The sequence below is a fragment of the Condylostylus longicornis genome, unplaced genomic scaffold (assembly GCF_029603195.1).
Source record: "Condylostylus longicornis isolate FDR11 unplaced genomic scaffold, ASM2960319v2 ptg000072l, whole genome shotgun sequence".
NCBI lineage: Eukaryota > Metazoa > Arthropoda > Insecta > Diptera > Dolichopodidae > Condylostylus > Condylostylus longicornis.
In genome coordinates, this window is record NW_026578040.1 from 5,335,536 (window position 1) to 5,363,172 (window position 27,637).

Here is a 27,637-nt window from a genome sequence, read left to right on the forward strand (position 1 = left end):
TAATCATTATTATTGTTAATTAAAAACTATGTACACATATCGCACTCAATCTAGCATAATTTTTATTTTAAAAATTAAATTTTTAACTGCAACGGAATCTGTGATACAAAAACAGCATTTCTGCAAACTGGTAAAATAATTACCGGAATTTGAAATAATTTAACAGCTTTTATCACCACCTGAACATTTTAAAAATTGCAAGCTATTAAGTATCGCATGCGAAACGTCCATATTCAAGGCAAAATGCAAAATGTAGATTTATTGCTCTTTAAAAAAGTTTCGTTGTAACTAACAAAATTTTATGCTATGCTTCTTACTTAAATTCTTAAATTTAAATTTGAATTTCATTAAAGTATAGCTTACTTACCATAATACCGAGAAATTTCAATGACATAACATTAACAAGTGTATTGATTTAATTAAATTTAATATTGGAAATTCAATAAGTCAATTATATAATTTAATATTGTGTGTTGTAATATGTAAATATATGGGCTTTAAAATCAATAAACTTTGCGACAAATTATTTTCAAAATAGTTCCGACAAATCAATCAATCAATGAGAAATTACAATGAAACTTGTAGGAATACTAAAATTTTAAATTTTATTTTTTGTATGTATAGCACACATAACTACTTGTATTGTACATACATATGTGAATATTTTATTTAATTCTTAGCATTTATTCTATATGCACTTATATTTGATTTATTAGAACAATTTGTATTGTAATTTTTTGTTATTGTAAATATTATAATTAACATTTTCTATTAATTGAAAAAAAAACGTACCGCGGATACAAATTAATCTAAATAAATTTTGCGATTTTAAAAATTAAACTTAAGAATTTAATGACTTCCCATCCTGTGTTCTTATGAAAATAAATCATTATTTAATTAAGAAATTTTTGCAAATTTATTGGTTTTAATATTAATTTAAAGGAAATTAAAATTAATGAAATATTTGCAGAATTTTTTACGTATTTTATTGACATTTTAAATTTAATTTAATTATACTCATTATTGTAAAAATAATTTAGCAAACCTTACTGTATTGGCATTGTAGCATATGTAATAAAAAAATATAAAAGTTTTAAAAAATTTTAATTTCTTTATACGAATAATTGCATACAAAAGATTTAAAAATAGAACTTTTAATTTTATATTTAGAAAATTTTCGATTATTTTCATTTTAAAATATTTTCTTTTTTCTTATTTTCAAATTATTTTTATGAATCACATGTTATTTTAATTTTTATTCAAAAAAAAATTTTCATGTTAAATTTAAAATATAATTGTAAAATAGAATTATTTGTGTAAAGATTAGTGTATTGAACGCAGAGATTGGTCTGCTGCATTTTTGTTGAGAATAAATTTGGAGTATTGAACAATTAAGAATGCACATACATACATATGTACTTTTAGAAAATATTTTATGTTGGAAGAGTACATGAGAAGAACTTATAAGAATTTTAAAAATCGAATTACTAAAAATGTAAAAATAAAAAGAAACGTTTGAGAACGTTAAGTCCATTGAAAGTAATGCAAGTTATTGGAATATCAAGCAAGGGGATATTTGATTGCAATGATTATTTTATAAAAGGAGGGTTTTGGATCCAAAAAAATGGTAATTTTATTAAAACTTTACAACAAAATTTATAATCTGATCAAATTTTCAAAAATATGGAAATTTTATAATCAATGAGCAAAACTTTGAAATATTTTTTGGTTAAATTGGACACAAAGTGATCAATATAGTCACTATAATTCAGACACCAACATTTGTTTCAATTAGAAAAAATATTCTTCTGATCATATGCATACTTTATTGTTTCTGCAATAAAGATTTAATACTTACCAGTTATATAAAGTTTAACCGTATATTTTTAAAATACAGTCAACCAAAATTAGATTTATAATGCATTACTTTTGTTGTTTCAAATTTTTTCCACAATCATTCGATAAAAACCTTTTAACAAAATATTGTACTTAATTTTGGCAATGAAAGAATTCTTTAGATAATAAATAAGAATGTAAGAATGATTTGCATGTAAATTCAAATGTGAATTGGCCTCTTGGCAGCAATATTAGCAGCTGTAATAACAACGCACTTAAAGGTACAAAGCATAAAATTAAATTTGGAAGACTTTGTTTTTTGTTTTGTTGTAATTGCTTTTTTTTTCGTTTTTTTGGCTGCTCAAGTAAAATTTCATTTTAAAATTTTTAAAAATATTTTTTCAATTTAAACCACACATACACATTTAATAGATATTTACCTAATTTTCCGCATTATATTTAAAAAAAAATGTATGGGTATATATAGAAAATAAATAAATTACTTAAGAATATACAAGTACGAGTGTGTGTGAATGTAATTACATTAAATTTTCATAATAAGCAGTAAAAATAAATTGAATTGCAAATCTTAAACAAAAAATATTTATTTTTGTGTTAGGCTATAGAATACAGGTGCTTGCTATATTCATACGAGTATTATTTTTATAAAATATGAAAAACGAAAAAATTTAAATAATAATATTGAAAATAAAATGTTAAAATATTTAGAAATTTTTTTTCCAAAATTTTTACCTTTAAGAAGGACAAACACATTGAACATTTTGACATAATGAAGGTTTTTGCTTTTTTTTTTTTGAAAAAAAGCATTTTTTTACGTCAATGTCGATATTGACATTGTAAACAATTTTTAAAATAACAAAAATATTAATTATATTTATATATTTATGTACATCTATGTTTGTATGCATATTTGTTGAGTAATTTGAAGCAATTACCGTTATTATTCAGTGACATTTTAATAATATTATTTAAATTTTTTGTAGGTTATGTTTATTTATAATAGAAGTCTGTTGAATTTAAAATATAAATTTTAAAAGCTTTATTTATAAAATAATTGTACAATTGTTTAATAAATTAGTGAATATAAGGCACTCTTTAAAGTTTTATTCTGATTTTTGAAATTTTATTATTGACTTAATAGGTTTTAGCTACAAGAAAAAGAGTGGTGTTTTGTAGCAAATTTGAAAATATTTTAAATAGCACGGAAATAGTTACAAAAATTTTTAGCAATAAATTAGGAAAATTTCTATTGCATATTTGTAATTGCTTTTTGCGGTTCAGCATTGTTCTAATTAATAATTTCGAATTATAAGGAGACCTGACATAAAAATATTCAGTGTTGTAAAAATATTCAAAAGCAATTCAATTTTTATACCCTGCACTTCGTGAAGGGTATATTAACTTTGGTATGGAGTTTGTAACTACTTGAAGGAGTCATCTGCGGTATGGACATATATATATGTCCGTCTGTCCGTCCGTCCGTCCGATCGCACGATAACTCAAAAACGAATAATGCAATCGACACCAAACTTTCACAAGTTTTTTCTTTTATGCCAAGGACGATCCCTATTGTTATTGGACTAATTCGGACAACGGGTTCGGGTAGCTGCCATACAACTCCAGAAGCTAATTTTAAATATTTGGAAAAATAATAGAGTCAGATTCATTAAACTTGGCAGTTGTGTGTCCGATTATAGATCAGATATATTTGTGAAGTTTTAGTGGAATTGCTTGACAGATTCGGGTACTTGCCATACAACTCCAAAAGCTTCTTTTAAATATTTGGAAAAATAATAAAGTCAGATTCATGAAACTTGACAATTGTATGTCGAGTTATAGGTCACATATATTTCTGAAGTTTTGGTGGAATTGCTTGACAGGTTCGAGTAGCTCCCATACAAGTCTAAAAGCTTATTTTAAATATTTGGAAAAATAATAAAGTCAGATTCATGAGCTTTGGCAGTTGTGTGTCCAATTATTGGTCAGACATGTCCGTAAAATTTCTATAGAACGGTTTCACAGGTTTGAGTAATTGCTATACAACAACGAAAGGTGCAGGGTATAATGCAATCGGTTTATACCGACTGAAACGTTTTTACTTGTTTTTTTGTAATTTCTTGATAATTCTTGATAAAAGGCATTTTTATTGTATTCTGTAACATGTTCACTTAACTTGAAAATACTCTAAATTTTTTCTAATATAAAAATATTGTTTAAATGACAATGTTGCGATCATACCGCGACAATTAATAAATTAGAGAAAAATATATTCCATACTTCTTTTTTAATTCAATAATTGAAGCATTTAACTTTTTATTTAAAAAAAAATAGCATTTCTTAGTGAAGTAGACAGTAAATTAGTTTTTTAAAAAAATTAAAAAAGGTAGCCCTTTTGCTGTGAAGTCCTGTGTTTCAAGTGGAGAAGAGGCATCTTCGTATGCCTCTCTGCTAAAACACAGAAATATTTAGTTAGAATTTTATATTTAGTAGAATAGAATGAAATAATTATAGAATAATAATTATGAATTCAAAAATAATTTTGTAAAAAAGAGTTTTGGAGGAGCTTTATTGCTTAAAATTTCTTAGAAAACAAAAAAATATTTATATATATGTAAGTAAGTATAAAAAATAAAAAAAATTGTTTCAAATTAATTCTTTTAAATTTTTTGTGTGAATTCTTCACATGTGTTTTTTATGAGCACATATACATATATATATAAGTATAAAATTAAAATGATCTAGATATTTTTTTTAATATTTTTGACAGCTATAATTATATTAATTACGATATTTTAACCTCAAAATTTCAATATTGTAGTTCAATAATAATTATTAAAAGAAAGCATGTTTTAGTTTTGTTTTCCTTGATATCGTTTAAAACACAAAACAGGAAGTAAATGTAAGATAAACGCGTGTATCTAATTTTTTTATCCTATTTTATTACTTTGCTAATATTGTTCTTAAAATTAGAAATAATTTTTTTTTTGTGCTTGTCTTATACATAAAAATTTCTTTTGTTCATACATAAAAATATTAAAAATTAGATCAGCTGACATCTGTCGGATTTTTGCTAGAATATATTTTTTTTGTATTCTAGGTTAATTTTGTTTATAAGATTAATTTAGTTTTATCTGTTATATGAAAAAACTAATTAATTAGAATGGACCATTATTCATATTTCCGAATATTAATTTGTGTGAATATGTGAAAATTCTCGTATTATAAAGTTTATAAAAGTTTAGTATTGAAAATTTATTGATATTTAATGTGAACGAACAGATTGATGCTAAATAAATTTCAAATTTTTGAGTTTTCTTTTCGATATTTTTCTAAAAATAAATTTTATGAACTAGAAATAGAAAAATGATGTATTCTAGTAGGAAATGATCGGAAAACAGCGTCATTAAAATGATGATTGTAATTAATATAAAATTTTTTTTCCTTTTAATTTTTCAAATAAAAAGCATTAAATTTTTGCTACTAAATTTTGTGAATATTAATTTTTACTTGAATAATCTTCTAAAAGTAAAAGTTCTTATTTATAGATCTAATATACCTACATATTTTTCACATCCATACATACTTAATTAATTTACTTTCTATTTGGCTGAGAATTTGACAAATCGATACAAGGTTTTGCTATTATGAAAAAAATCAACTTTTAACAAAAATGTTTTATTTTTTGCTTTTGCAAAGTTTTAATAACCTTGATGATAATTTTTTTTTTATTTTTGCAATCTTTATTTAAGATAGTCAAATAATTTAATTAATTTTTATAATATTTGCTCAGTGAAATTGTTTTTTTTTTAAATAAAATACAAAATTATTTTTTTACTCGTAATTATCTAATAGAGAAAAAAATTCCATAGTATACAAGGCAACAATAACAAAGGTGAAATGAATTTTTCCTAAAACAATTTTTTAGAGGATGGTAGAGGGTGGTTTATTGTTTTTTGCATATAATAAAGTCCAATATTATTTATCATTAATTTGAGTATATGTGTATAGTTCTATAATAATTATAATATCTTTATATAATAATATCTGTTCTATAATAATTCCATTATGATATCGTTATTTATTTTAGAATCTATGCATACATGTTACATACATACGTAGATGTGAGATGATGAAGTGATAATATGATAAAAATAATAAAATTTAATAAAAATTCCTTAGATAAAAATTAAAATATCTTTTTTTGAAAATTATTTTAATCTCTTGTTATTCAAGTTATATAAATATTTTTATTATTATTTTTGCTAGTATCAAATTGAAATATTTTATATGCACATAATAATGACGTAAAATTTGTATGTATACCTACTTAGATAAAGATTATAAGATACTATGATTTCTATTTCATAAGGTATTTTTCAAAAAATTATGATTCTTGTTATATTATTTTATACAGGGAAATTAAGCAACAAGTACGGAGTCGTATACAATCGAGTACGTGTCAAAAAAAAGTATATAGTATCAAATCGGAAGCATTTCGGAGCTACAAGGACTTTAAGAAAATTTGACGAAATTTTACATGTTTTTGTTTTTTCGGAAATACAAGCGCTCGAACTTTAAGAAAATTCAAATTTTCCTCATACTTTATTTTTCTTTACTTTTTGCCCCAATAATTTTTCATGAAATTTCCAAAATACTTTTTATAGAAGTTTGTTTAGCTGTTTAAGGTTTAATTTAAGTCATTTAGTGTTAAAAATATCTTTTATAGTACTGGAGATATAACAAAAAAACAATTTGAATTTCAAGATTTTAAAGGCCTTATCAAAATTAATTAAGGAAATTATTGCAATTTTTCAATTTTATAAATTTTAAACATTTATAAATCTCAACTATTATTAATTCTCAATAACAAATATTATTCTTAAAAGCAGTTTAAATTTTTAAGAACCTTTAATTTGTTGCTGAATCACCCTATATAATTTACAGAATTTCAAATTTTAAATTTAAGTTTTCATATAATAGGTTCATGGAATAAATTCATGGAAGTTCATAGAAGTTCTAGAATATTTTCGAATACATACAATTTGCTTGCTAGAATAATTATAGTTTTTCTTTTAAAAAAAAATGTTAATGAAAATTGAATTAGGAGCAATTATTAAATTTTTGCTTTTAAGGAAAGTTTACTTAAGTTGAAAAATTTTTTTAGAATTTATTACATTTAAAATTTAGGTTTTATTCGAAAATTTTCAATAACATAAACATACAACACCTATATTAAATGAGATAAAATGACTATAGATTTTGGTAGGATACCTGCATTTCCAACTATATATAAGAAACTTCAAATTAGAATCATTGAATAATAGGGGTCTTACATGTATATATATCACACAAGTTAAACAATAAAATGAAGAATTTGCAATTTACTATAATATTAACGTATACAACTGCCATACATACTGCTCAGGCAGTTGCTATACTTGCAATCATAGAATAACAAATTAACTATGTTTATATAAATATTTTCTTTAACTTAAAATTATCAAAATTTAATGAAGATATACGCGTATTCTGCATTAATTTAATTTTCATTTAAAATTTCATTATGATTATATAGAAATTTTAATTATATTTCTAAATGTTTTATGATAAATAAAATTATTTTCACTTAAAGAATATAAAAAAGCAAAGGACGCCAATGAATCATTCACTCTACGCTGAGGGTTATAAGAATGCGATAAAAATTCGCAAAACATAAAAAATTTCTTTTTTTTTTTCAAAATATTTTATTATTGGAAATGAGCTGCGGACGTTGCACTTCTCATCTTTGTGTATGTACGCATATACAAGTATATATTTGGATTATAAAAATAGGAAAAATTAGTAATCATTAGAAATTTCAAAAGAAATAAAATTGAAAAAAAAAAAGAGAAATAAATTAATGATAAAAAATAAAAATAAAAATTTTAGTCAAATTGAAAAATAAAAAAAAACATTAAATTTTATTGTTCAATTTTAATAATTTTTTTTCAAATATCATTGAATGACTTAGCCTTAAGAATAATTTATTTAACATATATTTAGGCGCCGCAGATTAATAAATTTCCTGTTATTTTGTTGAATATTCATAGTGTACTCGTCGGTATTCAAATGACAAAAATATACTGTGAATTTTAAGTTGATTGTGTCAATTGACTTATCAAATCGCAAATTATAATTGCTTTAGTAAATTCACAATAATTATTTAAAAATTCATAATTATTCCCAAATATGGCATTTTTCAATGATTTAAAAACATACAAGAGTAAACTAAGTAATTAAAAAATTGGTACAATAATTTTGCACCATTTAATTGGAAAATATTTAAATTGTGCCGCAGCAATTGAGCTATTCTCTATATATACGCAATTGTAGTAGTGTTATACATAATGCATAAATGTCGTTCTTACCAATAACACAAGAAATAAACTAAGTGTACTTTATCATTTTTCACTTCTTATGTTTAAATATAGATGTATTTGAAGTCGCATGGTCTATATTTTTTAATCATATTTATGTTATAAAAATAGAAATTTATCTTTTTATTATTTAATTGTTTATTTAATATGACTACCTTAAATCCTTATCATTATTCAAAAAGTATAACAACTTTATTTACTTAAATACAAAATATTTAAGTTATTTTTTACTTTAACGCTTGACTCATTAACACATTACACAAAATATATAATTTTTTTTTATTTATGATTTACTTGAAATCATCACTACACAGTATACGTGATAGATTGAATATTTACGAGTACATAGGTACAATAAATACGTTAGACATTATGTCAGCAATTAATTTAAACTTAAAATGAATTGCGTCACTGCCCGTTGTTTTGTAACAATGTAGGTAATTCTATTTGTCCATTTATTTATATTCATATTTTAATATTCTCATACAGTCACGGTGTTATTTTAAAATTATCAAATATTTTAATTATCTTAAAATAAATCTGTATTTAATTGATTAGTAAATAAGACCGAATTTTTAAAATTTATGGAATAATAATTAAGGAAAAATTTTTTAAGTAAACAAAACTAATTTTTTAACCTTAGTAACCTTTACGTTTAATTTGAATGATTACAAAGTAATCATAATTACAAAATTGTGTAAAAATATAGCGAGTACTTTTGCTGAATTTTAATTAGAATCTTTAAAATTGTTATCCAACCATTTTTTTTTTTGTTTTCAAATTTATTTTTTTAACTAATAAGTATAACAATGATCTAAAATCGATATAAATAAAATTCAATTTAATTTTCATTTTTATTTGTTTCTTCTTCTTGTTTTTGAGAGATCCACCACCTACACGTACAATTTTATTTGTCAAAAAAAAAAGTTCGCGAAAAAAATATTGTTTTTTTTTTCGGGTAATTTATATTAGCATTTTAAATTTTTTTTTATTATGAAATTTTCAAGGAATTTTGTCAAAATATGCTTAAGGTGTCCAAATTGTCAAACTATAATAAGAGTTATTTTTTTTTTGACTGTAGTTATTTCAAGCTTCAATTTTAATATTTCTTTTAGTAGGTGTATATATGAAAGTTTTATTTAAAATATTACATACATTTACATACATTTATATATACATATATGTGTGTGAATTTCTAATACGGAACATTTTGTGTTAAAAAAAAGTAGAAAAGTAGCTACAGTTAAAATCTGTCAGTAGCGGAATTCCGGGGACCGAAATAGGTTTTGTTGGACAAAACTTGAAAATTTCGTCACATTTATCTTTGTGAGCCAATTAATCAGAAGTATAACGTTTACAATTTAAAAATATTTTATTACATATTTTTTTTAAATTTGTTTTTTCTATTTGCTTTAACACAATTTGTAATATTTTAAATTTAAAAAAAGCTAATTTAGGCATTTCAGGCTAAGGGATTCCAAATTTTCCATTTAATTTTTACGGTTTTTACATTTCTACTTCTTAAGTATTACTCGTACAAATTTTTAAAGCCACATTTATTTGTCTTTTTCTTGGTAGGGACAGCTCGTCTAACACGGCGTCTTTCACAGTGTTCGCCTTTGGAAGATTTTACTGATATTCATAAAAATTATCACTAATAATTAAATTCAATCCGGAAAGGAATGTTTAAGCCAAATTCAGAACTGTACTGTATTTAAACTTATTCAAAATATAAAAATTTTAATTTTAAAAATTAATTTTTGAGGCGCAACTCCGAAAAATTTGAATTTTGGCAATTAAATTATAAATCGTCGGAACATTTCAAGTACATTGATATAGTACATAATTATAGCCAAGTATATGTTTTAGTACTTATTTATAATAAGTTGTCTTTACAGGGGACTAAAATTTTCTCAAAGAATCAAGTGGCTCTTATAAAATAGTATTTGATTACTATATCAGAAATATTATTAATGGGTTATAATGCTAACCGTTCAGAAAACTATATTATAAATAATAAAAGTTTTATTATTTGTGATGTGCACAATAAGTATCAGCATTTAAGACTTCCGGCTTAATAATATTATTTTCATGTAAAATATTTGACTTGAAAATTAAATTTTATTCCAAAAAAACTCGATAAAAGCAATTCGATATCTTAAAAAATCAATAAATACATTGTGTAAGTATTTGCTCATACATTTACAAAAAGTACTTAAAAATTTGACAAATTTAATATACTTAATCGAAAAATAGCAAAATTATTTACAGCTAGCTTACTTTATTTATTTTATATAACTATATAAAATAGAGATTAGATAAGATCATTCAATATTATTCATTCATTCATAAATTAATTTTTTTTTTGTTTTGTTAAAAAATAAACTTGACAAGGTAATCTAGATGACAGTGTTTTCCATAAAATTTAACATCATTCCATATATTTTCACCTGAAGAAAATTTTTATATTCACATCCCATATTATTTTATTATTTATTTTCTTTTTAAATTATTACTCTTAAATTAATAATAAAAATAACAATAATAATAATAATAATGCTATATACTGGAGATATTGTTTACCAGATATAATTTTAAAAACCACAATAATAAAAAGTTGATCCTATAATATAATAATATTTATATATTGTTATATAATATTTATTTATACATATTCTTAGGTTAAGGTATACGTAGATATACTGTATATGAAACTAGACTCACCTTCAAAAGACAATTTTAGAGTCATCAGTGTATTTTGTTATATTTATGTATATATATATAAGGAATAATAATAATAAAATAATTTCCTCTTTATTGCTAAAGTTATGGATTATTTGAAATATGTGATAAAAGAACTATCGCCCAAATAAAAACAATGTTATAAAAAAAATTATAATTTATTAGAAAATTTCCATAGTGCACTAAAACTAAAATTAAAAATTAAGTGTTATTTTAATAAATAAATATATTATTTATATATTAGATACTTATATTTATTTGAAATCATTTATATGCTCCTACCTTCTTATATGAAATTTTTTAAAATTGGGACTTTATCTACAGTGTTTAAGGTTGCAATTTCATGTAATATGTCACTTTCTCTACTTCCTTCAAAATGAAATTAATAACAAAGTTTTGGCATCCTAAAATGTAGCATGTTAACGAATTTGAAACGACATTTTTATTCTATCTTAAAAAATTGCTTAAAATCATCAATTTATTACGAAAATGAAGTTTTCATACCGTAAATGAAAATTAAATAAATTAAGAATGTCAAACTTTTTATTTCCACATATAAACGTGCTTGCTGATCAATACAATTGATTGTTACTGTAATATTGGATTGTTACTGTTGTAATGCGCTGGCTCGCGTTTATGTGACTACATTTTACGTGTAAAAAAAGTTTTTTTCTTTTACTTGAAAAGAAAAAAATTAATTTGTTTATTGATAATTTTCTTTAAGGTTTTTATGAAGCATAGGTAGATAGGAACTGTACATCTAGAGTTTTCTGTATATCTAGAGTTTTTTTTTTGGATCTAATTGCGTTATTTCATTTGTTCGAAATGAAAAATTTAAATTTAACATAATTACTCAATTTTAATTACTATTACTTTAGTTAGGAAATAAATTGAATTTTTCAAATATGCTATTACCAAAAGTATTAAATTCATTTAATCACTAATAAACAAAAATTTTTTTTTAAATTATTTACTTATTTATTGTGCTTTAATATTTTACACAGTCCATTCTATCACATAAAGAACAATTAAAGATTTTTTTTTTTGTTTTCATTTTGCTTTTAAAGCGAAAAACAGAAAATGTCGTGATTATTTTTAATAAAACTAAACATAATAAATTTTAATTGAATTTCTTATAAGTAAATATTTTATATAATATATGTATAATTCATACATACATTTGTACATACTCGTATATTGGCTTTTATGATTTTTATTTTATTATTACTTTATTTATTCTTTTTTTACTTACCAAATTTGGTTATTATGGTTTTCAGACTTATAAAGAACGCGACAACTTATACAAAATAGCAAAAAAAAATGTTTTCAAAATAAAACAAAGAGCATATTGATTTAACATTGAAACAGCTCACAGTCATTTAACATTTTATAATGTAGCCTAGTCGCGTTTTGCGATGATGCTTTAATTGAGACTAACCGCCATATTTATATTAAAATATTCATAACTTTTTAATATTTCATTTCTCTTTTTCATCATAGTTGATTTAACAATTTATTATTATTAATAATAAATAGTGGTTTATGTGATATACAGTGTTCTTCCATATAATAAAACAATTCTTTTTTAAAATCTAGGATATTTCAAGAGATAACAATTAATTTTACTCTATATAATTTTCTCCTGTATGACAGAGTGTTAAATAATAATTATTAAAATTGTAATGTCGAATGCATTTCTCAACATATTAATGAAAGTGTTGTCAAAATTAAATTCAACAATTAATTTAATTAAATTCAAAAGATGGCAGTCGTATTCTTCAATTTGTTACACATGATAAGTTGTATAACTAATTTCATAATTTTATAAAATAAGACAGGAAATGAAATCCTATAAGACGCCGATAAACATAGGGTTAAATATATTTCGAAAGCAAAATATGTTTAATTTAGCAAGATAGATTGTTTTTATGTTTCAAATATAATTGAAGTTTCATTTTTTTATGCGTTTAAGTGATGTATGCAATTGTTCATACACACATGTCGAAAAGACAACAGTGTCGCTTATTAAGATTGAAATAAAAAACCCTTGTAGATTTTGCAACTTTGATGTTATATTCTTGTTTCTTGTTTTTGTGTTTTTCTTAAATAAATATTTTAAGGTGTAATAATTATTTTGTATATCTATTAATTTATATAGTTTTGCGCGTGTATGTTTTGTGGTGTTTGCGGTTTTTATATTATGGACAAGTATAAAAATATTATATGTAGCTCTTTCATTGATTTTAAATAAGTATAATAAATGGTTTATTACCCGAGATAATGAACTTTTAGAAACCTTAAAGGATCAGATTCCATATAATTAATTCTGCAATATTGTTTTTTTTTTTCATGCACAAATACTTTGTTTACGTAATTTATTCTTAAACACAAATACTTTGTTTACGTAAATTTTCTAAAAGAAAATTTCAAATTATATAATGATTGCAATAGTTTACTTATTAAGTATACAAATTGTAGTAAAATTAAAGAATATTTTTAATTTGGTAAAACACATTTGATATGAAAAGCACTGTGTTGAAATAATAAATAAAGCTTTAAATAGTTTATATGTTATACACAATTAATAGTAATAAAAAATTACATTTTTGGAAAAGTTAATCGATGGCAATTTAGTACCAATTTTGGTGTAGCACACATTATATATACATATGTATATACGCAGTGATGACTTTTCTTTTATATTGCAAGTAGAGTAAATAACATGTAAATTAAATATTGTTAAGATTGCTTTCATGCCTATATTTTGCAAAATCACCAATTGCCAACATTATATATGTAATTTACGTAGTTTTCTTTTTACCGTAATTTATGCCTTGAGTTCAACAAAAATCTTATATGACTCGTAAAAAATCAAAAATATTTTGTAAAATATTATTTTATTTGAAAAAAGTATTTTATTAAAAATTTTACTTTTTGCATTTTGATGCAAAAAATAATGCCTGTTTGAATAATGTTTTACATATTTTACATATACTTAAATTTAAAATTAGTTCTTTGGGTGTAAAACCAACATTGTATTAAATATACCTACGCTAAAGAAAATACATACACTAATTTAATTATTACAAATAAGCTCCAATATTAGAAAAACAAAAATATTTTCATTGTATTTTGGTCATTTCCAATTATCGAAAAATTATGTTTTAAAAATAAAATAAAATTCTCATAGGATTAATTACACGCATATTAGTTACGTAACGAAAAAACTATTATTCCCGTACAAACCAATGCTCGAATAGCATTGTAAATTTACTACTTCGTTTGTAAAGCTAAGAAATAAAAGTTCGAGTTAAAGACACATGTATATGATTTTCATCAGGGCCGAATTCTGAGTTGTATTTGACTATTCCGTCAGTCTATTCATCTCTGCCGATAACCCTAAAAACTGGTATTATAAGCCAAATTAACATGAAAAATGCTCATAGCAATTATGACAGGAATCCTAATTAATTTCAATCTGATCGTTCGAGTAGCTGCTATATAATTTCCAAAATAATTTAATAATATTTTATAATGATCTGTATTTAGTAATATCTTAGTTACACAATTCTGTACAAGTTAGTTTGGTGCTTGGGCCAATATACTATTGAAATTTTGCATTGAGGAGCTTTATTAAGCGGCCACTAATCTGATATAATTTGGTTACAATTACAAAAGTCTTAATTCTTAAGAAACATTCATACACGGGTATCTCGTTTGAAAAAAAGTTGACACGGTCAACTCTATTTTATCTCGTTTGAAATTTTTTCTTTTATTCAAAAAAATTTATTTAATTTTGTCTACAGTATGTTCCAGTCTGCAGTATGTTATTAAACGTTTATCATTTTATTAAGTAGATATTTTTTAAATCTTTACTTGTGGCAATTTTAGAATAATTGTTAATTTGTTAACATAATCTTATGCTGTATTGATAATTTTATTAACTTAACGCAATAAAAGATTGTTTTCGTGTCAAAAGATTAGAAAGATTTTTTTTTGTCAAAAAATCATTTGTAAAGTATAATTTATTAAATTATTATTTACTACGACCACATGATATGTAAAAATTTTACTACAATTTATAAAAATGTAGATCTGTTTCTCAAATATGTATGTACTCGAATGTATATATAGATATATGTGTGAATATGTATGTATGTAAATGTATGTATGAATGTTAAATATTCAAAATTTTTATTCTAATGTGTATTAAAAATGATAAAATTAAAATTATTTTCCTTTCAAAAAAACATAAGTATGTAAATAAATTTGACTAAATGTTGCCAAATGCGCAATATTAATTTTATTATAAATATTAAAAAATTTTTTGTTAAAATAAAAAGAATTATATATTTATACATTTGTGTTTAACTTTCATATAATATGTATTTATATGTATAATATATATAAAAAATATTATGTACAAATTTTATATACATATGTACATTTTTATTGGTTAAACAAAGATATATTAAATTTAAATATTTTTTGTTTAACACATTTATTTTATATACATATGGCATATCATAAGAATATTAAGAATACATTATTATAGTATTATATTTAAATTTTAATATATAATTTATACATAAGTAGGTAATTTCGGTAATATAAAATATACATAATACGTATGTACCTACATGACACCTTATGTACACAAATTAATATATAATGTAGAATTTATTTTTTGAAATGGCCTTCTATTTATTGGAAAAATACGCTACCATGTCTTCTATAAAAGAATTATACTTTATCGCATAATAAATTTTATTTCGAATTAAAAAAATATTAAAAAAAAAAGAAAGCAAATGGTTCTCGACCACCACATTGAAAAATTTAAGTAAAAGAACGCAGCTATTGTTTTTTATGAAAATTAATAAAAAGTAAAAAATAGCTGCGTTTTTTTTTTTCTAATTAAATATTACCAAGTCAAAGTATTACCAAGTTTTATTAATTTGGATCATTTAAAATTTGAACTTTATTTATTTAAATTTAATTGAATAATATAGGAAATAATAAATGAAATTTTTCTTATCTTTACTACTTAAATTCCATAATTATTTTTTATAAATAGTATAGAATATTAATAGGTTTAATAACAAATGATTTCAAAAAATAATTTACTTAGAAAGTTTTTTCATAGTCTGTTTAGTTTTTGGTTCTTAAGATTAAAATGAGGAAGTTTTGCCAAAAATTTGAAGAAAATAAAAATTAAAAAAAAAAGAGGAACAACAAATGATCGTGTCTATAAATTGGAATAAGTTGCCAAATTTTTTTTTTATAATTAATTTTATATAGATACTAACTTAGCTTACGTCCCAATCAAGTGCCATCTTTTATACAAACACACACTAATTTTTCATTTTTTTTTTAAAACACTTCAGTTTTTTTTATCTGTAGTTTATAATAATGATCTTGATGATCTTCTTTAATATGTTTAAATAAATTTCTACATAAATAATAGCGAATACGAGTGCACATTTTATAATTTTATACATATATTATGAGATATGGAAATCTCTTAAGCATAAAAAGATTTTTGTCTAAACAGGAAACAATTTTAATTTTTAAAATTTATTTCATCTGAAGTATTGTAGTCGAGTGTATCGAAAAATTATAGAAAAAATTAAATAGAAAAAAATATAGCAAAATATTACAGAAAATTATAGATTTCTTTTTTGTAAAAAAAATTTATCGATTATAAAAAATTAAAATACAAAATAGAAACAAAAAAAATAAAAATAAAAATTATCCACTTGTGATCTACATATTAAATATTAAAAAACTGAAACGGTGATTGATCTCCAATCGTTTAAATTTTTACAAGCAATGGCGGCTTCATTCATTTTATTTAAACAGTGAAGAGTGCTATATCATAAACATGTTCTTATTTCATAATCTAATTTATCAAATTTCAATTTCATTTTGAAGTATAATAGCTTAAATGTAATTATTTTAATTTTATGAAAATTATTTTTTAATTCTGAGTTGTATATTGTGCTTATTGTTGTCAGTGCTCATTCATTATTTCTGTGTGAAATAACAAAATAAAATATGTATATTGTTGGCATAACAAAAAAAAATCTAACTTTCATACAAAGAAAAATTGCAATAATGTAAAAATTATTATGAACCGAGAATATGGTGTAAATTGATTATAACTGAAATATAATTCAATTACAAAAAAATTAAATATTTTAAATGTGTTTAAATAAAATTATTAAATTAATTTTCGTCAATTGTAAAATATGATATAATCAAATACATATATAATTTCAAGTACATAATAGCATAAAATATTTCCAATACATACAACCAAAACAGTTCTTTATAAAGAACTGAATTTAATTTTGGTTCATAACAAATCTGTGAAATTTATAATATCATGTTATCAAAGCTTATTTGAAAAAATAACTAAAAAAAAATTAATTAAAAATAAAGGATACTCAAACTTTACTGAATTTAAAAGAAAAACTTTAAGACCAAAAATTTTAATTGCAAAATTTCATTGTGTGCAATTTTAACATTGTGTAACAATACATGTTTTTTAATATATGAAATTTACAATAATTTTATAAATTTTATAAATTTTCAAAAAATCTAAATACTGTAGTGCTAAATTAATTCGTCATTTTATTTGCATAATATCTAATAAACCAAAAAACAACGTTATTGTGTCCATATTCTGGCTAATATCTTTAAATTTATAGAAAATTAACTTAATTTATATTTAAATATTTCTTAAATAAAATATTATTCAAAAATATTACAAATTATTTAAAAATATCAGAAAGTGGAGCATAAAACTATTGCTTAATTTACAAGAATTAATCTTTTTAAATAAAAAATTACAAAATTTTTAAAGTGGAACAAAATTATATTAAGAATTTTTTTTTATAGATATTAAGAATTTATATAAATAGCATTATTATTGCTAAAATTTTCATTCAAATATAAATTTATTTAATGTATAATAATTATAGTCTATTAATTTCTAGAAGTGTAAATTTGTACATTTATATATACATATATATACACATGTTTATATTAATGTTTGAATTTCTATTAATATAAATACTTATTGAAATTTATTTTTTTTTCTAAAACATCTAGTTGCATCACATAATTTAAAATATTTTATGATTTGTTTAAGTTAAATAATAATATTAAAATAAATGTATTCATTCGATTTTCAATATAAAAGTGATTGTAACATTTTAATTTTCTGATATGCTCTGTATCTTTCTTAATATGTCTTCTTAGAAAGCGGGAAATCTCCGATTTAAAATCAGTTCAAAAATCACAAGATGGTGGGTTTAAAATTTTCTTCTTTCAGTATTTCTCCTATATGACCATGTATGTTGTAGACTAGAGTTACTCTGGAATTTTGTGTGATTTTTCTTTATTTTCTATAATTTTGTAAAATTGTACAAATTTCTTTGTTAATTTTATAAAAACACCAAGATTTTCTAAAAAATTCTTGACTAAAGTAAAATGACTGCGCATAGAAGATAAACATGATATACCATTAATTAAATCAAATTGGAAAAATGCTTTTTTAGTAGAATATTTTTCAAAACACGATTAAAGGAAGAATGGTCACCTTAAACGAAAAAAAGAAAAAAAATTCAATTAATATTTTCTGCTAAATTTCTTAAAATAAATTATATGAAATTAAATTTCCTATATCAACAATTTAATTTACACAGTATTAAAATATAAATTTACTTATTGATTTCGTTTTGTATTTTTTATAATTATAGGAAAAACAAATTTATTATGAAACTTTTCAAAAATCTTCTTTAAATAAATTTAAAAAAAAATAGCTATTTAATTTATTAATTTAATGAGTTTGAAACATTTTATCGAATGAATTTCATTTTTAATTAATTAAAAATTAATAAAATATTAATAATTATTAGTTTTTAATATAAACAAAATAATTTTGAAAAAAATAAATTATTTTGAAAGGTTGCTCACGGTTCCCATATAGCAAATATATAAATAAATTGATGTTTAATTAATTTTTAACATCCACGCTTATTTTTACACTTTATTATAAATTTAGAAATTACGCAAAAATTTATTTGTGAATACATGCATACTTATATATTATATATAAAAATGAAATTATTAATTTGATTACATACATACATATTTGATTACATACACATACATATATGACTTGTATGTGTTTTAAAATTAATACAATAATGTTACAAGTGAAATTTGTTCAATAAACTTTCCTTGTTTCTTTTTCAATTTCTAATAAGTATATTATTGTATACAGGAAAGATGGAATATATGAAAACAGTTGTCGCCTAACATAATTTACTTGGATCCATCAAAAAATTCTTATTTATTTTAATTCTTTTTATATATAATATACTATTTGTTTTGCAACATACATATACATACATAACCATAAGTAAAAGAATTCATTTTATATTTTGTATGAAAATCTTTGTCTAAAATTTAAAATTTTTTTTTTTTCGGGGAAAAGAACTTTGGTTTTTTTCTTGTTATTTCTCCTTATATATGTTTTTGTTTTTTTTGTTAGAAAAGGTGATTGTTCCTAAGATTTTTATTAAAAACGAAAGAAATGAAAAATCATACTTATAGTTTTTTATTTTGTTGTTACCCGATGGTCATTAAAAAAAAGGGGGTTGTTGACTATTTGACCTAAATTGAATATTTCGAAATGAAAAGTTCTTTTTGAAAAGAAAATTTCTTTAGTTTTTCTTATTTTTATCTATAATTAAAAAAAAATGTATTAGAATTAAAAAAAATGTGTCTATACTTAAATGTGCGTATAGTTTAGATATGATTTTGACATTGATATTTTAATAGGTTTGGTCATGATTTTCAATTAGAATAGAATAGATGTGCATATGTATGTTTATCTACAGTATATATTGCTGTGCAGATATTTTGTGCCATATAGCCATTATAGATAATGAACGCACTTGAAATCGGTTTTTTCAACTTTTTTTACTAAAAGTTTTTCATATATGTATGTATGTACATTTTTTTTACAAATGGAATTTTTCAGTGAAAATTCTTTTTCATATTTATACTTTTCTTTTTTTTTTGGTTAAATATATTTTCTATTTCAGTTTATTAACCCTTAAGATTACTAATGTTTAGTATTTTAGAATATTTGGATTCTTTAATAAAAAAATTATTAGGAAAATTTCATTTGACTTCTTTTAGTTCAATTTAGACGATCGAAGAGTTCATATCATAATTAAGGAATAAAAACAATTTTTAAAAAATTCAAAAATTTATTATTATTTTATTGTAAATGCTTGGCCTCAGAACGGATAATGTTGTATAAAAAACTCAAATTTTAATTATAATTTGAAAGTGCGATATTATTGATGAATTAATTAAAAAAAGTGAATTAAAAACTATTTAAAAATTTAATGAAAATAAACTAGAAAATAAATAAAATAAAATTTTATTAAATTCACAAAAATTTTGTGTTGAGGTTTTTTTTATATAAAAAGGTTCATTGAACGCTTGCACTGAATACTTGCACTTCGATCTGCACGCTTAAAATTGGGTGGTGTTATTCAGTAGTTTTTGATGTATACCAATGTCAAGTTAAATTGTTAATAATTAAAAAAAAAAGTTGTTTTTGAAATTCTTATAGAAAAAAATAAAAACGATTTTTTCACGATCATTGTTATTCAAACGAAAAAAAAAATAAATATTTGATGCCAACAAAATTTGCTGAAATTTGCACTATGATAATTTGTGAAGGTGAAATGATGATGACACTAAATTTTTTCTATTTTACGTAAATGTACGCATAATAAAATAAATAAATTTAAAAAAAATGATAAAACAAAATAAAATGAACTAAAAAATATAAAAAAAAAAATTTAACTGCCTCTTTTTCTAAAAAACTTCTATAAATTATTAATCTATGATTTTTTCTTCTTTAAAGATATGGACAAGCACCACCGGCTTGCGTACAAAACGCAATGATGACAAAAGACAAAAAGCCATTCACGTATACACCAAGTGGCATAGATTTATCCCAAATAAAATCACCTCGCATGGCAAAACGTATAGCACGTAACGCACAAATGGAGGGTGTCAGTAGTCAGCCGAAACCATCTCCATTAGCAGCGCAAAATAATAGTGGTAATGCATCAACAACTCCACCAATAGTGATGGGTGCTCAAGCGGTTGGTATGCCAGTACAAGTATTTCCAACTGGTCCACCACCACCTCCACCACCCCAAAAGAGTGCTGGAGCACCACCTCCACCACCACCTCCAGGTAAAAATACATTATCACCGCAACAGAATGGTGCTGGAGCACGTAAATCACCATCACCATTACAAAAATTCGAACCTCCACCAATGGGTTGTAGACCAGAAATTAAAATTCCACCAAATCCAATGGCTAATTTACGTAAAGTACCAAAACCAAAAGAGAAAAATGATTTTTGGATTGAAGAATATAGAAAAGAAAAATCTGGTAGCCCAATGCCAATGGCATCAGGTTCTGTGGCAGAATCAGCATCACAGTATAGTAAGTAAACTAAAACAATCTATGTTACTATATTGAATACAATCTTTATTCTTAAAATATTTATTTTTTTTATATTTCCTTATATTAGATTATAATCGAACACCATCCCCATCTCCTATGCAACAACATCAAGAACAATATCGAGCACCAAGTCCTTCAAGATTTGTACAACAACAACATGAATCTCCACAATCATCGACACCATATAGTCCAATGAAATCTCCTGGATTTTCTCAACAACAATCACAACCTCAACAATTTAATCAAAATTATAGTACAACTCCTTTAAAAACACCCGCTATCAATCAACTATCACTTTATGATCAAGACCAACAACAAAATCGTGGTCAAAGCCCGTTACGCTCACCTGGTGTACAACAAACTCAACAATATGATTTAAATCGTGAAAGCCCAATTAAATCACCAGCAATATCACAGATACAAAATCAATATCAACAGCAATTAGCACGTTCTTCACAAAGTCCTCAAAGAACTCAAATAGTACCACAAGTTCAAGGGCGTGTTGAATCACCATTCCATACGCCAAAAGAAGACAATGTAAATTTACAAAGATCATTAAGCCCGGTACGTGTTAATAGTAATACACAATCGTCCCCACAACAACAACATCCTACACAATATCCTTATGGAAGAACATCTAACGTTACAAGTCCAACTCAGAAAGATCAGCAAGAGCAGCAACCATTATCGAAAGCTGTAAGTTTTATATTTCTTTTAAGCACTTTTCCAACAAATTTGGAAAATGATGTGCTTATTAGATTCGCGCGGTCCAACTAAAATTAAGCTCGTCTTATTTCTATATAAATTATGAAATGACTAAACTTTTAAGATTGAAAGTGAAATTTTTATCTGAAATCTGAAAATAAGTGAAATTATTTTAACATACTAACCCACCTTAATAAAATTAATCCCGCAATCATGACTTTTTTAAGTCCAAACCGAGTGCTTTATTAGTATGTTTAGACAAAACCGTTTTTATTCTTAGTTAAAAAAAAAACGTTTAAAAACCTTTTAAGGACTACACTTAAAAGATGAGTTTTTACAGGCTTCTTTTGTTTTAAAAGATTGTCATTTATGTAGTTTTTATGTAATTGAAATTAGATACATTTAGGTACTTGTTACTGGTTCCCTAAGTATTAAAAGCATTGTTCACACGATTATAATGTTTACAAACAGAAAAAAATGTGAGCAATGAATACAATGGATAATGATTTCAACACTTCAACGAAATGTCAATTCCCAAAGGAACATAAACGATTTGCATTACAATTATTGTATAATATGTACCTATACAGGTACACGTATCACCTACACACATATGTACATACTCAATATTGGAAAAAGAAACAAAGTATTTGAAATCAATTTTCTTCCATTGCTTCCTTTCGTATTTGCTTTTTTGATTCTCTTCGATATTTTTTATTTCTATAAAATGAAACAACATGAAAATAAGAAGCGATTAAATGTAAATCTTATTAAAGTCACATCGTTTCATTAAGGTGACAAAAGTAATAATAATAATAAAAAACAAGACTAAAAAAAAGTTGAGATATTTTTTTTGATTTTCCGAATTCCTAATATTTTAAATGTAGGAGAATCAATGATGTGCTCCAAAAAATGAGAAACCTTGCAAGGATTAAAGGTTTCTTTTTAGTTCTCTTGTTTATTTTTATTATTTTTTCAGAAAAAATATCTGAAGATTTTAAATGACAATCAAGCATGCAATGTTTCGGTCATTTAGTCTGCATATCATGTTCATGTATCTACTTTTTTTCTTATTATTTTTATGAAATTCGGTTTTTTATGGCTCACTGAAGTCATAAAAAAATTAAGATTGGGAACAGGCAAACAACACCAACATTAAAATGTGAAAAAACACAGCAAAAACACAGAAACTTGTCTGGCAAAGTTACAAATTTTTTTTTTTATTTTTTTTTTTTCTTAGCAATGAAATGATACACTTAATATTAAATCCTATTATTTTACACGCATATATGACTGTATCTTTCTGTATTATGGCACGAAGGTATATTTTTATAGAAACATGTCTCTTCTCATTTTGTATTGAGAAAAGAGACTTAAATGTATCACAAAGAACAAACTAAATAGTTATAGGAACCGCCTGCAAAAAAAAACCATTAAATATTTTTACGCGTGTTCGTTATCTGCTGATCGATGGCACGAGAATAAAAATAAAAAAAAAATAAAAATGATATTCCTTTTTTCTTTTTGTTTTCGTGTTTTATATTAAAATTAAATAGAAAAAGTTATAGTTGGCATGCCTTTGCAAATCTATTTTAAGAATTGAGGAATGTATTTTTAATATTTTGAAGGAAGATCACAAAAAAGAAGAAAATGTTTTAAGACATGCAAGACGTATGAAAATTTCGGTTTCTACTTATTCTTATTCTTAAGTTATTCATTTTAAGATCAAAACTCGTTTTCAGTCAAAATAACATAGCATAAATTTAAGAAAAATTTTTCGCCTAAAATTCGGTCAATTAACTTAAATATTAATTCTCAAATGAAAAGTAATGAGTTAATGGGCGTAACTAAGCCTAATTTTAAATAAACGATAAATTGAAGGTAACATTATACATACACACTGACATTCTATCAGTACACACTGACATAATTTGTGTAATAAGCTAACCGTTGAAATACGTACTAAAAACTAAAATATATTTTTTTTCTTTTTTAGTCACAAGTGGGATCACTTTATATTCCACCGGTTGCACCAGAAAATCTTGCTGTAAATCAACAACAATCTAATAATCAAGGTAGTTTAAGAAAAGGCCCACCACCAAATCGATGGGTAACACCAACAAAAGATGTCCCTGATTGGGCACGACAAAATGATACAACAAAGCAACAAAACACACCATCACGTCAAGAACAACCAATACAACAGCAGTATAACAGTTCTGTACCATCGCCATCAAATAAATGGCCACAACAACAACAATATCAACAACCAAGTCATTTACAACAAAATAATCCCGGATTAAAATTACAAATGAATAATCCACCTTTACAAACAGGAACACAACCTAAGGTGAGTTTACGTTTTTTTTACACCAAACAATTATTTTGTAAAATATTTACATTATATATATGTATGTAATTATAAATTAATAATTTAAACATAATATAACGTTTTAGGAGCATATCATACCAATTCAAATCGAAAGAACACCAACTTCTAATCCAACAACACCTGGGTTCCCGGGATCCAATCCAAATAGTTCAACACCAGGATCAGCTGGTTGTAAGTACAATTTTTTTTTGTTATATGTACATAATTAAAATTGATCAGCAATGATCACTCGTTAACATTTAGTATGTTTGATTGAAGTTGAAGTAGAAAAACTGAACTTTACAAGTAAAACCAAAAAATTAAGTTTTAATTGAAATTCTTTATGTGCAATATTTAAAAATTAAATTCGTAGATATTAAAAATTAAAAAATCTAAATTTATTATACAAATTGGTTCTTAGCTCAATGAAATGAAATTTTATTAAATGTAGATGTATCATGTGCCACGTATAGTAATTTAAAATTGTAGGTGAATAATTTTTAAACAGATTATAACCGTAAGAATTGCACTTTTATGCATTTCATGAATAAACTTTCATAGAATAGTTGGCTTTTTGGCTTATTTTTAGTTTGAAATGCTTGCCTTTTTTTTAGTCTGAGTTAAATATAAAATAAGAAATTCCTAATTTTTCATCTACAATTTATGAAATTGCACAAAATGGGTGGCACATGTGCATACTAAAAATATTAAAATTCGAATTAAACTGTGAAGATTTTTCTTGCTGATTACAATAATTAATTATTTGTATCTACGACTAAAAGCTTATATGTATCTGTGTGTTTTCTTTTCTTCATTTTACTTTCAAAATCAAAAATTTACAAAACAAAAAAAAAAAACAAAAACACATTATTAAATAATAAAAAAACAGCACCTGGTTATATTGTCCGTAATCCAAATCAATTCGTAGATCAAGGTTATCAAAATTATCCTGGACAACAACCAGTACAACAAAATCAACAAGCTCCTGGTACAAGAATAATACCAATTTCAATTGAAGGACAACAAAATAACAATGGTTCTGGTAATCCATTCAATTCGAATAGTGTACGTGGTCCGGTATCACAGCAACCGATGGTGATACAAAAGTAAGTATTTTTTATTTAAATATTGTTGTTCTTTAGAAAAAAATTAGCAGTAGATATTGAAATGATGTGATATAATAATGGAGTAATTAGTAGTAACTCTGACTTCAGATTGTAAAAAAATCATCTTTTAAACCAATTTTAAAACTTATTGTGTTTTCATTATGGAACGGAGACGAAATTTAAATTAATAATTTTTTAAAATTAATTAAAATTTATCCAATGAACAACTAAAGAGTCAAGAAGAAGGAGTTAATGGCTAAAAAATATAAAATGGGTCAAATACCAGTCAACTACCATTTTGAAACATTCCATTCTGAAAGTTTCTAAAAAGTATAACCCTTTTGGATATTATAAAACGGATATGTTCGTAGATAATTTTTCATATGCAAAGTGGACCATGATACTCTGTAGAGAATATGACTTTTTTTACAATTTGGAAGTCAGGCTTATGCCATATTTTGCTTTTATTATGGAATTTTGCTTAAAATTTTACTTTGTTGTTCTAGAAATTGCTTATTAATAATTGAAATAGTATTTAAATTAACTTATTAGCAAACGTTTTTATAATAATTATTTAAAATTAATTTTGATATCAGCACAAGCAATTATTATTATTATATATTAAGGGTTTTAAATGCAATTTTATAAACTGTAATATATACATACATACATACATAAATATGTAAATTGTTTATAAAAACAAAAAATTCAATTGTTCTCATTGAATATTTTATAAATTTTTCAAAAAAAATGGGGTATTCAAAAACATATAAATACATATATATATATAAACATATATACATGTAAATTATACAGTGGAAATTATAGAATATTTGTTCATGACATCCCGTTAGAAGCCGAAATTCGTTACAGAAAATCAAGGCTAAGGTACATGATTGTAAAATTTTGTATTTTATGTCATTACACCTAAAACCAAATGTCGCTGACAAATATTGTAGTTTTGTTAGAAAATCGTTTCGTCAAGTTACTTTTGTACCTTCGTTCACTTCTGTTTTGGTTTTTTTTTTGTGTTTTTTTAAACGAAACACAATTGTATTTTTTTTAATTTGCAGTTTATTTTTCACATTTTATTTTTAAAATTTCATATTCATAAATTCGTTATCTTCATGCATTCATCATAATATTTTAAATTAACAACAAATTTTATAATGTAATAAAAATGTTGACAGAATATTTGACTGTTTTGACCTTGTAAAGGATTACAATTTTTTTGCAAACCGTTAGGTACGTTGTTATATAAATAATAATTTATGATTAGATAAAATCTTATAAAGCAAGAAATCAAAGTAAATTGCAAAATGTAATCAAATTTTAAACTTTTAAACCGACATTTACAAATCAAATTAAAGCAAACCCAAGAGCAATATTTAAAATTTAAACCCTATCTTACAATGTCATTTTATTTGATGTCAATAATCTGGTTTCTTTACTGTAGTATAAGAACTACTGCTATAAAAAGGGGGTCATATTCATAACGTTTTATGAAGCAACAATAAATTTTTATACTTTTCAACAGCTTTTCGTTTCAGTTAGTTATCCTAAAGGTTTTTCACATTTTTCAGTCAAACTTATTCTAAATTATTATTACATTACCGCGTACATTCTTCACAACATTTTATTTTATGCCATGTTATCATTATTTCATCAATCCATAAAAATCATGAATTCGTTGTTTTATGCACTAAATGCCAATTTACATTCAATTTTCAACTTTTATACATATTTCTTTTTTTGAATGTTATTTTTACGTTTTTTTCGTTGTTTAACTTCAATTCTAAATTAAAATTACCCTGACTTCAAAAGCGCAGTAATACGGATTTAATTCAACATATGAATTCCAATTGCTGAAATTT

The 27,637-nt window shown here is 23.4% G+C and overlaps 1 protein-coding gene across 1 annotated transcript in view; it reads left to right on the plus strand.

Moving 5' to 3' along the window:
* The window catches only part of LOC129612385 (uncharacterized), a 55,660-nt gene that overhangs the window by 16,213 nt on the left and 11,810 nt on the right, over window positions 1–27,637 (plus strand). Inside the window, exons 3-8 of the mRNA XM_055525945.1 lie at window positions 20,968–21,560; window positions 21,649–22,277; window positions 24,283–24,636; window positions 24,744–24,849; window positions 25,547–25,763; window positions 26,580–26,651. Coding sequence (XP_055381920.1) covers window positions 20,968–21,560; window positions 21,649–22,277; window positions 24,283–24,636; window positions 24,744–24,849; window positions 25,547–25,763; window positions 26,580–26,651 — 1,971 coding nt within the window. The remainder of the gene's footprint in view (window positions 1–20,967; window positions 21,561–21,648; window positions 22,278–24,282; window positions 24,637–24,743; window positions 24,850–25,546; window positions 25,764–26,579; window positions 26,652–27,637) is intronic.